At 49.1% G+C, this 15,284-nt stretch overlaps 4 protein-coding genes across 4 annotated transcripts; 2 read left to right on the top strand and 2 right to left on the bottom strand.

The window, feature by feature from the left end:
* Nucleotides 1–2,551: 2,551 nt before the first annotated feature.
* On the top strand, nt 2,552–3,817 carry ddiA (putative DNA damage-inducible v-SNARE binding protein Ddi1; the record flags this gene model as incomplete). Its single annotated transcript, XM_022527710.1, has 2 exons — nt 2,552–3,092; nt 3,150–3,817. The coding sequence occupies 2 exons, from the start codon at nt 2,552–2,554 to the stop codon at nt 3,815–3,817; spliced, it is 1,209 nt and encodes a 402-aa protein (XP_022394327.1).
* Nucleotides 3,818–4,470: 653 nt separating this feature from the next.
* ABOM_000581 (EXPERA domain-containing protein) lies at nt 4,471–5,402 on the bottom strand (the record flags this gene model as incomplete). The annotated part of the gene is made up of 4 exons (XM_022527711.1): nt 4,471–4,544; nt 4,702–4,854; nt 5,021–5,215; nt 5,318–5,402. 4 exons carry the CDS (start codon nt 5,400–5,402, stop codon nt 4,471–4,473), a joined length of 507 nt encoding a protein of 168 aa, XP_022394328.1.
* Nucleotides 5,403–8,926: 3,524 nt separating this feature from the next.
* ABOM_000582 (TauD/TfdA dioxygenase family protein) lies at nt 8,927–10,215 on the top strand (the record flags this gene model as incomplete). Its single annotated transcript, XM_022527712.1, has 3 exons — nt 8,927–9,606; nt 9,668–10,002; nt 10,103–10,215. 3 exons carry the CDS (start codon nt 8,927–8,929, stop codon nt 10,213–10,215), a joined length of 1,128 nt encoding a protein of 375 aa, XP_022394590.1.
* Nucleotides 10,216–10,934: 719 nt separating this feature from the next.
* On the bottom strand, nt 10,935–15,231 carry ABOM_000583 (putative non-repetitive nucleoporin; the record flags this gene model as incomplete). Its single annotated transcript, XM_022527713.1, has 5 exons — nt 10,935–11,546; nt 11,599–12,228; nt 12,280–12,368; nt 12,417–14,891; nt 14,946–15,231. The coding sequence occupies 5 exons, from the start codon at nt 15,229–15,231 to the stop codon at nt 10,935–10,937; spliced, it is 4,092 nt and encodes a 1,363-aa protein (XP_022394591.1).
* Nucleotides 15,232–15,284: the final 53 nt, after the last annotated feature.

A 15,284-nucleotide genomic window follows, 5' to 3' on the forward strand; every position in this document is an offset into this window, starting at 1 on the left:
GGCGGAGTACTAGAAGGCTGGCCATCAACTAAACCAGTAGCTACTTCGTCCATCGCTTCAGCTTCGAAGTCAGTGTGGAATATGATGAGAGATCCAAGGTCATCTAGTCGCTCTTCATATCACAGGCACAACTGTATCGTCGGAAGTTTCGAGAGTGTATCAAGCGAAAAAGTCCAGCTTCGAGACTAACTTCTCAACCCCCGAACTACCACCCATACGATATCCTCCTAGAAACGCCGTCGTATCAAATGCCAAGTTGCTAGAGAGGGAAAACCTGTACAGGTCATGTGGTATTCCAAACAACTAGAGAGGAAGGAGAAAAACAAAAACAAAAAAAGGGAGTCGCCTGATTCTTCCCATGCTATCGTGCGGTGCCGTTCGCAACGGAATCATCTGCTAGATTCTCCTCGCGTTGGATTTGGAATCTGGCTCGATAATAGTAGTTATTGCGTGGGTCAAACTCAGCCGTTCTAGACTGGTCAAGGTACAGTGCGAAAGAAAAAAAAGAAAAGAAAAGAAAACAAAAACCAAACCGACACTTCATAGTCAACCCTTACACAAGGATAAGTTTTCCATGAGCGCCCACCTATGGTGTGTTGAGTAGCATGATATGTACGGCTGCATGTGACCCGCCCTGTACGCAGTCAGTTCCAGAGAGAGTAAGTAGGGGATGTCCTCATACGTTAGCTTTATGCATGTTAGCAGATTTAAGGCCAATCCAAACCAGCTATTCCACGCCGCACGCCGCTTGTCAGCATCCCAGGCTCAATCACAGGCGATGATTGCCCCATTGAGAATTCGAAGATGAGCCTAATGAGATCATCGCAATGGCTGGAAAACGTTCTCTTCGCAGCTGCTTTCCTGCTGCAGGTGGAGTGCCCTTTTAGCGTCAACACTACTACTAGTAGTACTAGGCCTTAGTGATAGCGGACGCATGGGGCCATATGCTGCACGCAACGTTTCCTGCTGATGTGACTTTCTATGGTTCAATGTGGCTCAAGAAAGGAGAGAGACAAAAAACGGGGAGAAAATAAGAAAGACGATTTTAACAAATAAAATCGAGGATACAATATATAAGATAAGCAAAGGAATAAGATCTTCGTTAACGGTCTGGGAAGTGGGGGTAGTAGCAGGTTAGCAGGAGAACAGAACAGGGTGGTGTGTTTTGGAGAAATTTTGGCCTATATGTAACTAGCTCGATTCGGTCGAACGTCCTTTCAACTTGAACCAACTGAATTTCTTAAAACCAATAGTGCCACCATACTGGAGTTACGACTAGTAGTCCGTTGCTCCTAGGGTCCTCCGTTTGCTGCAAGTCTTCGTGATGATCCGCCGTATAAGGCCGATGGTGGGGGTATGGAATACATACATACGCAGTAGGGTACGGTACGATACACCTCCATACTTGAAGCACACCCTCCTCAAACCTAGATCGGAATATGCCTCTTGAAAGCAGATCCCAACGGTTCAGATAGGCAAAGACCCGGATTAAGAATAGACGGAGTAATGTCACGTTTTCTAACGAGTATTTCAAATTAAGTAGAAGGGGGTTGAGAAGCTTATTGCAATATGGGGGATTACCGATACTAACTACAGGATGTATGTAGATAAATATAAATATAAATATATCCCTGCATCATGCGCAGATGAACACCTGGATTTTTAAGTTTTCATATCGCGACCTGAACAGGAAAATATAAAGGAAAGATAAAATACAACCCATAAAATATCTTATTATACTTTTTGTCTCTCCCTTTCCTTTTCTTCTTCGGTCCTAGTTTCTATCAAACTCCAGGTAAAAAATTTGTAATTAGGAAGAGCGAGTGAGCGAGAGAGAGAAGATGATGGACACTCATGGATGGAGAAAATGGTGACGCATGGAACGGTTACCTAATCTGGGAGAAGGTCTGATTTATTCGCCGACCACGGTTGATGTCCTCAGGAACCAGAAAGACTAACTAACGATTCATGACGACCGACTGCTATTAGTATTCCACCTTATCCTCCCTCACCGGAGAAAATCTGACTATTTTGTTTTTAGTCGCCTCCTCATCTTCTCCAAGATATCCCTGTCCTTATATTACACTTGTCCACCTAGTTCTCCTTAATTCCTCATTTCCCCCACCCTCCTCCCCCCCCCCTCCGTCTCTCTCCCAAAGCTCGTGACATCCTATTCTTGCCGACTTGTACTTTTATAACCATTGTGAATTTTTCCAATCGACGAATCGCCATCTTCCACCTACCGTTCTCAATTCGGTATCATCTTCTGTAAAATACATCACACGTCAAGTGACTTCGATTTTGAAACGTTGCATCTTGCGTTCAGTTCATCCCATCGGAGCTTTGGATAGCTTCCCCGCACTACAGCTCCGACACCATGTAAGTGGCACAAAAGAAGAACAAAAGAAATGAAAAGCGAAATGGGTCCCCTGGTGATCATAATCCATATCATCTAACCGAAAGTAAAAATGAATATAGGCGTATCACCGTCAGTGTCATCCGACCGGACCAAGCCGATGCTGATATCATATCGCTTGAGGTGGGTGGGGACATGACCGTTGAACTTCTCAAAGCTATCGTCGAAAGCGAAACCTCCGTTCCCCCGAGCGCCCAACGGATCGTCTATAATAATCAGCTGCTCGGAGATGATGCACGTACCCTTGAACAGGTTGGAATCGGGGAAGGAGATATGTTAGGTGTCCATGTTACGTTGCGGAGTCCTCAGGCGCCCGCCCGCACTGCTGGCGGCCCTAGCGCTGCTGCTGCGCAACAAAACCTCCAACGGCGTCAGGCAATGAATCCAGATCCCGAGACTATCCGGTTACACATTCTAGGCGACCCTCGAGTGCGCGAAACTGTCCGACGGCAAAACCCGGAATTGGCAGATGCAGCCAGTGATGCCCAGCGGTTCCGCGACGTACTCCTCAACCAACAGCGGCGGGAGGCTCAATTAGAGGCTGAGAAGGAGGCCCGGATTGCAATGTTGAACGCAGATCCGTTCAACCCTGAAAACCAGCGGCAGATTGAAGAGATCATTCGCCAGAATGCGGTGACAGAGAACCTCCATACTGCCATGGAGCATCATCCGGAATGTGTGTTCAGCCCTTTTCTTCTTCCCTGTGGCAGAATGACTTTGCTAACTGTCATAGCGTTCGGTCGTGTGACAATGTTGTACATACCAGTCGAAGTCAACGGTCACAGACTCAATGCATTCGTTGATTCTGGCGCCCAGGTCACTATCATGTCCCCCGAGTGTGCGACCGCGTGCAACATCATGCGCCTGGTAGACCAGCGGTACGGGGGAATTGCTAAAGGAGTCGGCACCGCGAATATCCTGGGGCGCGTCCATTCGGCTCAGATCAAGATTGGGAGTATGTTCTTGCCTTGTTCTTTTACCGTGATGGAAGGCAAGCACATTGATCTCCTCCTGGGTCTGGACATGTTGAGACGGCATCAAGCCTGTATCGACCTCAAGAGGGGAGCACTCGTCATTCAAGACCAAGCCGTGCCATTTCTGGGAGAGGCAGATATCCCTAAGCATCTGCAAGATGAATTCGAGGATGAGCCTTTGGTCAAAGGTGCTGACGGCGCCGAAGTCGGCGCTCGGACGGGTGCCGTCACTCATCAGGCACAAGGGTCCGGTGGCGCCAGCTCATCCACGGCACCTCCGTCTCGTCCAGCCCCGGCACAATCATCCCGGTGGCCACAAGATTCCATCGCGAAGATCACCGAGCTCGGTTTCACTCGGGAGGAGGCTATGCGGGCGCTAGATGCAGCTAACGGGGACCTCGACGGGGCCATTGGCTTTCTGATATGACATGTGAATTCCAGATGCTATAGATTACGAAATCTTGACGTGTTTCCGGTACCTTACCGCTGCATCACGCCGTCATTAAGTGGTGGAGACAGCGACGTTGGCCCAGATGTCCCGAAAATCCTGTAATCGACTCGCGTCGCTGTGTGGATGAGAGAGGACTCTGAGGGACCGGCGGAGCGTGTCATTGGTAGCGAGACACCCTCCATCTGCATTTCAGTTCTATCAACTGCAGCTTACCGCATTATCAGCTCCATCCTTGGCCTCCCTGGCCTGTGCCCCTTGTGGCGTTGTTGGCCGAGTCAGCGTAGCGGTCTAGTCGCCCCGATTATGAATACAAAGTTAGAAACATCATCTGCACTTGCGGTGAATGCTATTCCTCGTAAATGAAGTCCCATGTACGGAGTAAAGTGGAGCCTCTTCCTTCAATTCCTTTCTTGCTTTTAGATCAATCACGTAGCCCTAAAATTAAGTAATTCCACTGCAGAAGGTGGAACGCAAGATTCCAGCCTCGCATTGCGATCTGAATTTCCCTGGACTCCATTCGTGATTGTGAAATGGCGGTACTTTCAAAAGTACTACTACTAGTAGTATTCCAACCCGGACCTATATTCTACTCTACCCGGCCTATACACGGGAACCAACCCACATACAATTTACTCGCTCTTAGATTTAGTACCCAGTAGCTTCCCCCGCAACCTAAAGAGCATGTCCAACGCCATAAACGCCCCTGGATCAAGTTAGCCCGCCACTGATCGCCCCGCCGAAACCACCAGGCATTAAAAAAGGAAACAAAGGAGATGAGAAAGCAAAACATCAAACCATAAGCGTGAAACAACCACAAAGAAAACAAAAGAAAAGGCAATAAAAAAAAAGTATATACTTACCAAGCATCACATAAGGCGCATACAACATAGTCAAATCCTGCTTCTGGGCGACCGTGCGATCGTCCCAGCCCCAGACCTCTGCCAAGCAAGCACTCGAGGTCACGAATGATTGAACTCCAAACACCAACAAATGCATCGGGACCAGGGGGTCGTCTGTCGGTATCCTTTCTGTTAGCTTCCGATGTTTACGAGATGATGTCCCCACCGTCACCATCTTCCCCGACGGTGTAAAAAAAAAAAAACACCAAAAAGAAAGAAATAAACAAATAAATAAACAAATAAGAAAATAGAAATCAATAAATCGACTAGGCTGTTTTACCTCGGAGCAAAGCGCCAAGAGCCCAGAGACTCAACGGTGCGTGATAGACAAGTTCCATTGCGATATAGGTGGAGAACCACGCCGGAGCGGGCTCCGAGAAGAATTTGTCATGGTAGGTTGCTATGTAGTAGGAACGGATGTGGTGCGAAAGGTTAGTTTGGAGGAGGGAGGGGAGAAGGGGGACGGTGTCGACGACTGGATTGGCGCGTTAGTATGTTCCAATGTGCCGATATCGTTTAGCTGGGGGATGGAGAGAGGCTGTGTGGAGCAGCCCTCTCAAAGGAGGGAGAGATTTACGGAAAATGATAGGGAGGTGAATGGCGAAAAAGATGAAGTAGATTAGGTCGCGTTTTCGCGATATGAGAGATGCCGATTGCACCATGGTGGTCCGTATCTAGGAGGTGGCAATTGACTAGAATCGATGAATCAAATCTTTTTCGATGTATGCATGTCTGTAGGCTATATGTGGTATGTGTGGGATGGAATCTTAGGGGGTCAAAAGTCTGAAGGGAGCGATAACGTGACTGCTGTCAACAAAACAGAAAACCAACATGAGAAGTCAGGTCAGGTGATCCGCAGGGACAGCCAAATCGGCAAGGGGGAAAAGGAAAGACGGGACAAAAGCAAACATGCGCAATCTCTCGAAAGGCCCCCGCTGTTCATCATCGATGACCCGGGAAACTGGGAAGAAGATACGCAGGACTACGTATTTGCTTTTTTCCACTGCACGAGGCCTAAACATAGCTTAAGCTTAGGTGCGTGGATCGCTAACCTCCTCTGATTCTTAACGGTTAGTTAAGTTTAGTGTCCCAAGAACAGTGACCCGGCGGTTGGGACTCAATGCTAAATCGGCCTCTTTGCTTTTTCTGAGATTTTGACCTTGCATCATATCATGCTTTGATCTTATCAGTTGAAGATATCCTGAACAACAGTTCCAGGAAACATTCTTGATTCACACCCCTTTCCCTCGCCGTACACACAAGCGATTCCGACAAGGGATCGAAGACGGCGTAACCGCTCACGGGTAACTACACGAGACATCCGGTTTTAGGCAGTCTCACCGCAACTCTTACGGAAGAGTCCTTTGCCCCCCTTGTCCGGGTCCTTGGTGAAGTTTGTCGTGCAAGAGCCCCTAATTTATGACGGCCCCTGGAGCTGATCGTTACCTCGACTTCCCGCCGTTCCGGAACCAGATTGGTTGGAGTAAAAAGTACTGCAAGGAAGAGCTGCGCTCGCAAGTCTCTTGCGACTTGCAGCATTCCCCACCAATATCATACAGATTTTCTTTACGCAAGCTGCAGCCCAATCCAAGGAATTCCTCGAAAGATGACCTATGATATTTTTTTATGACTATTGTCTTCACGATTTGGACCGGTCCGGTCATCCTTGGGGCGGGAAAAGTTGCTTTTTTAGCGCCAAAACACGGAACTGCGGTCGCTAATCTATCACATAGTACGATGACTAGTCGACTGACATGGGTACCTTAGGAGTTGTGTCTCTTTCCCCGGAAGTTGGGACGGAATTTGACCGCCAGTACTCCGTATAAGTGACGAGGTCCCTCTCCATTAATCTTCGCAGGGAGCCACTACCCGACCGTTGGTGTCAACCTTGCAAATCCTTTGCTAATGGAAACCTTGGCCCCCGTAAGAAAATCTCGGAAGTGTCTCTGAAACCAGGCGGTGGCCATGAGCTCCAGCCGGATAAGTGCCGAGGCACCTCAGCGTTCGTAGTAATGTACAGTCAACACGACACAAGCATTTAGGCAATATGCCGGATGGCTGCAACTATCGGCTTCAATTGCAATTCGACTCCTCCAGACCCTGAGAAATACAGGCAGAAGTGGAACCAAATGTAACTGCAGTTTGACCAAGAACTGATCTATCTAAGATGTTGTACGAATACATATGTATGTGCATAGTACATGCTCCGTACAGAACGTACATTATCAGACTGATGCCCCTGCCCTAAATCCTCGGTCGAGGCTTCGAAGGATCTTCCAAAACGGCTATGGAACGCCTCCTATCGCTCCACGACGGCGCGAGTGGTTCTTTGGGAGCAAGAAGTCCACTGATGTGCCTTCTGTGGGGTACTTTTTGATGGAAGAACTCACGGGAAATGGGCCGCATGGCCGAAATGAATATGAACGTCATGATCGCCTTGGCTCCAAACGAGCGCCCTCGGCTACTCCATTGGGCCACCCGGTAGCGGGTCAGAATGGCTGCTAAAAGTGATTAGGATTGTTCTTTCAACCCACTAGAAGCCACGTCGAGAAAAACCATGTGTGACCCAAGATTGGGAAATCAATGTTTTGATTCATCTCCACTCGACGGCGGGTCCGTAACAACAACCAAACACGACCTCACAGGGCAACTCTATCAGAAAATGGTAAAGAAAAGGAAAAAGGGGGAAGAAAATTATTTTCAATTTATCGGAAAGATTCTGTCTTTGGTCGATCGTTACACCAAAGTATTATCCAGTCAAGCAATAATTTCAGTAGTGGCGAAGGAGAAGCAACGCAGATTCTCCATGTCGCGCCCACCCGTTATCACATCAATAATCACTCCACCGACATCAGCAGACTGGCTGCAATGTCCAGTTATTGGGCACAAGTTACATAATGCGTGAGGTCTTACAGTAGTACGAGCATGAACGGGGACTACCGGGATATTACGCCCTTTTCCTTTTCGTTTTTAACTTTAGCTTTTTTTTTTTCCTTTTTCTCCCAATCGAAGCGATGCAAGGGGATGCATGTTAGCCGCGACCGAAAGCTACTATAAGACACTGGATGGAGACACTATTTACTTATTGGTACGGCACTGATGTATCTCGGGCGACTACTGCATCAACATGCAATTCCGCGAGCCTATTACCGGGGATCGAGAAGACAGACCTAGGCTAGCGATATTGGCCCAACGTGCATGTTGCATAGGCTCCACCCTCGGCTTCTTATCGTTCGTCTGGTTTGCGCCAGATTGAGCGGTGAAACCGCACCAGAAACAAATGGAATACACACTTACAGACAGAGCCAGTCCCCCGGAGCACGCCGGGAGCAGGAAGCAGACTGTGCCCATCGTCGGCGCGAGATCCAATCACTATAGTAATCGGCGACCTGTGCCCGACATAGTTGCAGCGATGAGGAAAATTGCCCTGCAAGTCCTTTGTATCGTCCGATGCGGAAGCTATATGAAATGTACGCCGAGGACCCGTTGGGTCTCTTGACCGCCTCCCTCTGGTCTTTTCTCACTCTTGCTTTGTCTGATCTTGTCTTGTCGGCTCTGTTCATTCCTCTCATCGCTTTCACCCTTTTGGAACAACGTTTAAATTTTGGATTTTTTAGGGCCTGCTTTTTTCTGACTGGCCCGTTGACCTGCCGCCGTCCCCTCCACAACCCCCAGTCTAATCTGTCGAGACCCGTTCAGGTCCTCAGGAGCGAATCCTGTCCCCTGTCGTCATGGCATCGCATTCGCTCGAGACACTTTTTGTTCGCCGCCATGAATAATCTGGCGCATCACCAGCGCAAGGTCGCTGCCGGAGATGAAAGGGATAGCACATACGGAGTAGTCTAGTCATGTTAAGCGAAGCTCCGTTGAATCCTTAGATCGTTTGTGCCGCGCGGTGGCATTACATCCACTTTTACCCAATATTGCATTTCTAAATTGAGTAGTGGCCTTTTTTATTTTATCAAAGTGCAATGACACCGTGGATGCAATATTATTTATACTCGTCTCCCTCTCATCTAAAATCCTATCTTTTTTTCTGTCCCATCAATTTTCACCCCATCTTCTAGACAAGATTTTCCCTCAGTCATTCTTAATTCTTCCGCTTCTACATTTTGTAATCCGCCTTGACATAAAAAAAAGTCAAAATAGCTCATCCTACTCGTCTAAGGCTGTTTTCACTCTCAACATGCCATCAACTGCCCCTGTCATAAGGCCCAAGAGCCATCCCGTCAATGCTCATAAGGAGGAGACCCCGATCAGTTACGACATCAACATCCCCTATGTGGATGTCAATGGAGAGACCACCGCCAGAACCAGGTACCCAGAATATTTGCCGACTTGGGACAAAATGTGGTTCGAACCACTGCCCCCGTTCCACTATGACGATCCTGCGCTGCGCGTTGAGGATAGGTCCAAGCCTAACCTCTTGACTCCCGACGCTAAAGTCACCGAAATCCAGCCGAAGATCGGCACCATCATCGAAGGCGTGCAGCTGAGCCAGCTCTCGGATGCCGCGAAGGATGAGCTCGCATTGCTGGTTTCCGAGCGCAAGGTTGTTGCATTTCCCGCGCAAGATCTGATCGATGCTGGTCCCGAGGCGCAGGAACAGTTTATGCGCCATTTCGGAAAACCGAACTATCAGCCTGTTTCTGGAACGGTGCGCGGCCACCCCGGCTTCCATATCATTCATCGCGATGGCAACAAAGAAGAGATCTCGCGTTTCCTGTCGCAGCGCACGACAACGACTCTGTGGCATCAGGACGTGAGCTACGAAATCCAACCACCGAGCTACGTCATGTTGGGTCTTCTGGAAGGCCCAGAAGTAGGAGGTGATACCGTCTTCGCGGCGACCGATATGGCTTACAAGTATGCGCGCCTTGATTCCAATTGCTTATTGCCTAAGATTACGGAAACTAACCAATTTTAGACGCCTTTCTCCTACTTTCTGCTCCTGGCTCGATACTCTACGGGCCGTTCACTCCTCCGCCAAAATGATCAACCACGCCCGTCTAACCAACAGCCTCGTCCGCAAAGATCCCGTTGACACCGTCCACCCACTGGTTCGGGTCCACCCCGTGACAGGCGAGAAATGCATCTTCATCAACGGCGAATTCATCACCAAGATTCAAGGTCTCAAGGAGCCCGAACAGCGCTGGCTCACCGATTTCCTCATGAACCACATCATCACGGGCCACGATTTCCAAGCCAGAGTAAGATGGCAACCAAAGACAATCGTTATCTTCGATAACCGCTCTACTCTTCGTAAGTAACAACCCGAATTACCACCCGCCTTAAAAACCCCGTTCACCCCAGCCAAGCAATCACGAAAGGAAAAAATAACTAACGGTGAAAAAATTCCCAGACTCGGCGATCGTCGACTACCTAGACGATGACTACGGCGCAAAGCTCCGCCACATCTTCCGCCTGACCGCACTTGGCGAGAAGCCCATCCCCGTCTACGACCAGTTTGAGTAAGCAACGACAGCATCAGGCGAACAGCACGTCGTCTTACATTTTACGAATCATCGCTTTATTATCCCGGGCGTCCAGCGGGGAGTGCAAAACCTATTGAGCGTTACGTTCCTTCTGCTTAGATCCAGGTTCATTGGTTTTTTTTCGGGAAGGAGTGCAAAAATCGTTGGCTTTTTCTTTCTTTCTTTCTTTTCTGCGCGTAATATCCATTCATGCGCGGCCTACGGCTTATAATTCTTGTTTTCTCTTTTCTCTGCTTGGGATACCTATTCTTGTTTGCGCTATAGACGGTTGGATTTGATCTTGGATTTGGAATTTGGTATTTTAGACCTTTTAATCTCTCGCGAGAGCTAGCTTATAGACATTGTTATTTGATCTACTTTGATACTGGTTATTAACAGACTTCTTCTTTTTTGACTCCAGATAGAAGGTACTTACTATATTTTATATGATGAGACGACATCCTACTTTATTGTAGTGATTTTGAATCTTCTTGACATACACACCACTCAATATTCTTGAGGATATGTATGTATATTGAATGATCTAAAGAGGACATATACCTGCCTGCCTACCCTGCACAGCCAAAAACCTATGATAAGAACCAACAACATACAACAGTGAACTCCAGATGGCTAGCTAGTACAATGGAATCAACGCACATAAATTGACAGTGATGATATAATTTCTTTTGAGTTGCGCCACATGATTGCATCCATTAATTACCGCAGTATATCTTCAACCCGTGACCGCAGCTCGTTGGCCAATTGCAATTGTTCCGGAGGAATGTTACCGCCCTGCTGGAGCAGGAGCAGTGTCTCTGTGACGCGTTCCGCAACCACGTCGCTGCCGAAGACAGTTCCGCCCAGGCGGACGGTATCGTGGAACCAGTGCTCGATGAGGTAGAGGAGATCCTTGGCGATGTATTTCCGGTTGGTGCCGTGGAAGGGTGCCTCATCTGTGTAGTACATGGATTCGAGGACAGTGTAAAGAGTTTCGTGGGCGACTCCAAGGTCGAGGAATAGATCGACAACCCAGGTTGCTGGTCCAACACCACGCTGGTGTTCCAGCGCATAGCGCTCAAGCATGGGCAAAAGAGTGGGGATCGGGAATATTATATCGGACATGCGCAACCGGCTTCCCAAGCTGCGCACCTTATCAATTACAGCTTCATATGGCTGGGGCTCTCCATTTTCGACGGTCTCATCGTGCAAATCTTGTAGCAGATGCTGCCACGTGGACCGAATATCTGCTGGGTTCCTGTGATCAGCTAAGTAGAATATTTGTAAGCAAATATCGTAGTAGCTTGCGGGATCGGCATATTGATTGAACAACTATAACATGTCAGTGGAGGTGTGGTTATTTAACGTGGTTGGCTTGGCCTACCGTGCTAATGTCCATGATGGGGCCGTCAACATCTGCAAGAACCTGCGTCCTGCGTTCTGGAGTTAAGCGCTTATCATCTTTCAGGCGCTGCAGAAGGTCATCTTGAATGTTTGCAAGATCAATGAGATTTGAGATATCCTGCAACAGGCGCTGTCGTAGCTGTCGCCCAACATCCGGCGTAAATGTTGAAGCGTTGGCCCTGGCACGGCCCAAATACTCGATTCTGCGACCAAGAGGAAGAGTAAAAGCGCTCTGTGCAAGATGGAACTGAACCTTAGCAGCTTCGAAAAAGCGCTCTGACTGAGCATAGTACCTCCATAGGAGGTCCGCATGCGCAATATCATCCGTCGACTTCCGCTCGAGATAGGTGACCACAAATGCAGAGTTTGCGTGAAGCAAGCGCTCGCTCCAGCCCTGCTCTAAGTACCAGTCATACAAGCTGGTCAAGAACACCTCATCGATAGAGTCAGAGATAACTCCATAGGCTTCATTCTTGCGCTTGGCAATGACAGTGAGTTGTCCGTCAACAACACCAGGGTCGTGAGCTGCAAGGGTGTCTACAGCAATGATGACCTTAAAGATGAGATCATAACACTGTTTTCTGAAATAGAAGTAGTCATTCCGAGAATCCTATTGAGTACATCAGCATTTAATTTCTTTGGCTGAATCATACGGACTCACATTCTCTGGACGACCATCGACAATCCACGAAAGTGCCATATTAGCTTTGTCTGAACGTGCAGCAACATTGAGTGCAAGCTGGATAGCGCCTGTAGCTTGATTAGCGCTGTCTTAGCCGGACGTTATTCAGCACATACCAGCGAAGAATTGGTTGGATATGAAGTTTTCGACTGCAGAAACCAGGTAATCCATTGGCAAGCTCTCGGAAACCTGCTGAAATAGGTGAAGACTTTCATTGAGTAGATTGCGGCCTAGTTCAGAGTTGGAACCAGCTTCAGTCGCTCTCTTGAGCAGTTCCTGAGCCTTGAAGATAACCACATCCTCAGCGCTGCAGAAACTACCGCACCGCCGCCGTAAAGCGTCAGCAACTGTTTCCACGTTGGAACCTTTAGCGATGTTTCGGTTCACAATGCCCTTGACCAGTTCCTTCGCGATATCATGACCCTTGCTAGTGCTGAAGAGCTCCTCGAAGGTAAGCTTCATGAATCGCTGCTTTGAGTCATCTGGCAAGGTGGCAACGATCTCGTCAACCCGCTCATCGAACAGAACCAGGATGAATGAAATGCCTTCAATGGTGTGAGATACAAGTTGAACAAGGGAATGCAGGGCACGATGCTCCGCTTGAAGCGCAGTTTCTTCTTGCTTGGTTGACACGCGTGCCAGGGCTTCTGGACCGCTTAGTCCCTCAATGAAGCTCTTGTTAGCTTTGAAGAACTCCTGCAGCGCCGATAGGTCTCGTTGGATGGTTTGCAATCTTGCGGATGAAACAGAAGGCAAAATCGTTTGTGCCCCACCGGGGGAGGGCCCGACTTTAGCAATTTCTTTCCTCCAAATTGTACGCAGCAGCCTAGACATGTAAAGAGCAATGCCCGCATGCCGGGGTGACGGAACCACAGAATCGATCGCCGGTGTAGAGTTGTCAGCTACCACATTTTCATTCATCGTGGGTCTGCCTCCATACTCGATGAAGACCTTGCGCGCAAATTCGAGCACATGGGGGTCATTAATCTGGGTCAGGCGCGAGTCTGCGGAAATCTCTACACCCTGGCCGCACGCGACCGCGAGAGCAGTTGCAAGTGTCTCACTCCTACCATACGTGCGAATAAAGTTCTTTACTTCACCTTCTAAGCCTTCATCGCCGTCCCCGCCGCCGCGAACTAGGGCAGCAAACATGTCGACAAGACGTCTGCGTCGAATGATATGGATGCCAGTGTTAGTCAAGATGGCAATTTCGGCGGCCGGGTTATCGAATTGGACCGCAAGCTCGTTACCAAAGCCGCCTGGAGTGGCTGAGGCCGCTGTAGACGGGGAGCAAAGGCCAACATCTTCCACCCTACTACCCAAAGAAAGCCAGATGGCTGTCTCGGCCGCATTGCCAGGAATGACATTTTCCTGGGAACGAGCAACTCGTCCAGAATCAGGGGAAGAAACGAAGAGAGTATCTGTCTTTTGCGTTGGGTCCTTGCATGTGAAGCAAAAGAAGTAGCCAGGAGGGTATCGGACAGTGAATCTGGTAGGGTCAAGAGAATGAATTGGGACCTTTGCTACTGACGGCTGGAAACGACCCTGACCCTGGAAAGCCGGGCCTGCTGGACTAGCGGAACCGCCATCGAAAGGAGGCGTTTTCACATGGTGAGCTTGCATGCTCGTAGGCGCGTTGGTACCGTTGGGTGATGGGGACCAACTATATGAGCCAGTAGCACTCAAGTAGATCCGGTAGCCAGTAGCGGTGGTAGCCATCAAATGATATCTGGACGCCTCTGCAGCCAGGATAGGACTGATAGAAACGATCGGGACCTTGGGGTTCAAAGTCTCGTTCGATGCAATTATATGCCCGATATTGGCATAAATGTCCATAGCAGGCTTAGTAATCGCTAAAGCAAGGGTCCCGTCAGGCTTCATGTGAAATACTCTGATTGTGGACGAGGAAGACAGTGTATAGAGCAATCTTCTGCTGTCATCAATCTCCATCTGCTCGACATTTTCGAACATCTTGTGCGTGAAGCTCGAGAAGCTTAAGCTGGGGGTCAGCGCACCCAAACGAGAGCTAGTATGGTTGACCTTTGCGCAACGTCCTTGAAACCACTTTTCCTCTTGTTGATACGTGAGCTCATAAACGTCATTGTCGGAAGAACCACCGAAGAATATACGACCGGTCGCGTCCGACGACGCGATAACGTGGATGTCTAGGCCACGAATTGACGTCGACATGCCCGTTTGATACAATGTCACCTGGCGTGCACCTGTAGCGGTCGTCTCGCAGCCCATGCCAAGTAGGATGACGTCTGCAGTTGTTGATACGACAAGCAAATGTGTGATTGACGGCAGGAACACCCCAGGACGAGGTTTGGCCAATTTGACCGCATTAATGCTGTTTGGTTGGTCTTCAAAACCCACCAGCTGGGGATTCGGGTGTGTATAGTCCCAAATGTAGAGCGCGTTGTCAATGGCAACCCACGCATGATTCAACTCTGCGAAAAGACCCATGCTCGTAGAGACCTGTGCTCGGTTGTACTGGTCAAAGATCTGGTCTGGAATGTTATACATCTTCACTTTCTGGAAAGGAGCCCATGATGGGGAAACCGGGATATCGTAATCAGACGAAAAGCCTTCTGCACAAAGGGTCAACCATGCTCTATGTGGCTCAAAGTCCAGTGTTTACTTACGAGAAAGGTAGCTGTCCAGGTCAGGGTAGCGGGCTTCTTGGGTAAGCGTATCATTGACAGTGCGAGCTGCGCGCTCCTCAGTGCTTAAGGTCTGGCTTTTCGACTTTGAGGCGGCCGGAGGAAGCTTTGGGAGAGAAGCTGGTGAAGGTTGCTCTGCGGGGACAGGAGCTGGCTTCGGAGAGAAAGCTGGCGCACTCGGAACATTGTTCGGACCAGGAGTCTGAAAAAAGGCGCCGGGTAGCGGTCGCTGAGGTGTGAGAGCTGGAGGAAGGTTTGGATAAGACATGATGCTGGCTTGCAGTCGATATATGGGCGGCTTTGGGGGGGGAAGTCGTCGCG

This window comes from Aspergillus bombycis, assembly GCF_001792695.1.
Source record: "Aspergillus bombycis strain NRRL26010 chromosome Unknown contig00002, whole genome shotgun sequence".
Lineage (NCBI taxonomy): Eukaryota > Fungi > Ascomycota > Eurotiomycetes > Eurotiales > Aspergillaceae > Aspergillus > Aspergillus bombycis.